Here is a 1870-nt window from a genome sequence, read left to right as displayed (position 1 = left end):
GATCCTGGTGACAGCTCCCGCCGGGGGCGCTGCCTCTGCTGCCCTCACACAGCTCGGCTTGGCCCCGGAGGGAACTCCTGTCCCGAGGGGACTCCGGTCCCTGAGGGGAACTCCTGTCCCGAGGGAACTCCGGTCCCTGAGGGGAACTCCTGTCTCTGCTGGAAATTCCTGTCCCGAGGGGACTCCTGTCCCTGCCGACAATTCCTGTCCCTGCTGGAAACTCCTGTCCCGGAGGGAACTCCTGTCCCTCCCGACAATTCCTGTCCCTCCCGACAATTCCTGTCCTGTCTCTCCCGACAATTCCTGTCCTGTCCCTGCCGACAATTCCTGTCTCTCCCGACAATTCCTGTCTCTCCCGACAATTCCTGTCCCTCCCGACAATTCCTGTCCCTCCCGACAATTCCTGTCCTGTCCCTCCCGACAATTCCTGTCCCCGAGCTCCTGTTCCCCCTTTCAGAGCCGCTGTCCCCGCTCTTGTCCCTCCTGGCCGCTCACAGGGGTGGGACAGTCCCTGCTGTCCCCGGGGCCCTGCGGGGGCTCAGGGCGTCCTGGGGGGTCTCAGTTTTGGGGTGTCTCGGTGTGGGGTGTCCCTGGGGGGTCTCAGTTTTGGGGGGGTCTCAGTTTTGGGGTGTCTCGGTGTGGGGTGTCCTGGGGGGATCCTGCTCCCCGAGAGCACTGAGGGGCTCCCGGGGGTCCCTGAGGCCGGGGGGTCCCGGGGGGTCCCGGGGTGACCCCCGTGCGTACCGGAGCCGATGAAGAAGCAGGTCTTGTGCATGCGGCCGATGAAGAGCTCGAGGCCGATGATGGCGTAGATGATGATGACGAAGAGCACGAGCAGCGCGATGTGCAGCAGCGGCACCATCGCCTTCATGATGGAGTTGAGCACGATGTGGAGGCCTGGGGGGGCACGGGGGGGTTGGCACAGGCCGGGGGGGACCCCAGCCCCCCCCGCTCCCGCCGGGGTCTCACTGGGGACGCCGGAGACGAGGCGCAGCGGGCGCAGAACGCGGAACGCGCGCAGGGCCTTGACGTCGAAGCCGCCCGGCTTCCCGCTCATGTGGTGAGCGTCGCCCGGCTTGTGGGACACCTGCTCCAGGATGACGCTGAACAGCCTGGGGGGGGACACGGGGGGCTCGCACGGCTCTGCGCCCCCTCCCCAGCCGTCCCTGTCCCCCGAGAGCCCCTCACCCCACGATGACGATGACGAAGTCCAGCAGGTTCCAGCCGTTGCGGATGTAGGCGCTGGGGTGCAGCACCAGCCCGTAGGCGATGATCTTCAGGAAGGTCTCCACCGTGAAGATGATGAGGAACACGTACTCCACCTGCTCCTGGGGGGCGCGGCGGGCGGGGGTCAGCACCCCCTGCTCCAGGGACACCCCCAGTGTCACCTTTTGGGGACCCCCTACCCCGACCCCTCCTCCTGGAGGGCACTTCAGGACACCCCGGTCCCCTCATCGCTCACGGTGTCCCTTCCCTGGGGATCGGGGACATTCGAGGACCCTCACGGACCCCCCATCCCCCCTGGGAGCTTTCGGGGATCCCCCCCAGCACCCCGTTCTCCTGAGGAACCGGACAGGGAGATTTGTCCCCTTTTGGGGACGACACTCAGGGACAGGTGGGACCCCCCTGGCGTCCCCTCCCTTTTGGGGCCGAGGGGTCCCCTCAGCCCCCCCAGCCCTCCCCGGGCACAGAGGACGGGGACGCTTCGGGACCGCCCTGGAGGAGCGACCGCGGCATTCGGGGCCACCCCGACACCAGCCCCAAGTCCCCTTCCCTCGGGACGGAGCTTTGGGGTGTCCTGTCCCAGCCCCAGGGGACGTTTGGGGCCCCCCAGCCCCTCCCCGTGTCCCCTTTGTGGGTGACTGGGGCG

At 67.9% G+C, this 1870-nt stretch overlaps 1 protein-coding gene across 1 annotated transcript; it reads right to left on the bottom strand.

Annotated features, from left to right (window-relative positions):
• Nucleotides 1–538: 538 nt before the first annotated feature.
• LOC107199472 (voltage-dependent L-type calcium channel subunit alpha-1F-like) lies at nt 539–1463 on the bottom strand. The gene is made up of 2 exons (XM_033511796.1): nt 1189–1463; nt 539–1112 (listed from the first exon to the last, which is right to left on the bottom strand). The coding sequence occupies exon 2, from the start codon at nt 1055–1057 to the stop codon at nt 539–541; it is 519 nt and encodes a 172-aa protein (XP_033367687.1). The 5' UTR covers nt 1058–1112; nt 1189–1463.
• Between the last annotated feature and the right edge of the window lie 407 nt (nt 1464–1870).

The sequence above is a fragment of the Parus major genome, unplaced genomic scaffold (assembly GCF_001522545.3).
Source record: "Parus major isolate Abel unplaced genomic scaffold, Parus_major1.1 Scaffold778, whole genome shotgun sequence".
Taxonomy (NCBI): domain Eukaryota; kingdom Metazoa; phylum Chordata; class Aves; order Passeriformes; family Paridae; genus Parus; species Parus major.
This window is presented reverse-complemented; position numbering and strand designations above follow the sequence as displayed.

Bases quoted from the DNA above. Each gene is read 5' to 3' on its own strand.
- LOC107199472 (XM_033511796.1), bottom strand. From the start codon at position 1,057: ATGAGCGGGAAGCCGGGCGGCTTCGACGTCAAGGCCCTGCGCGCGTTC.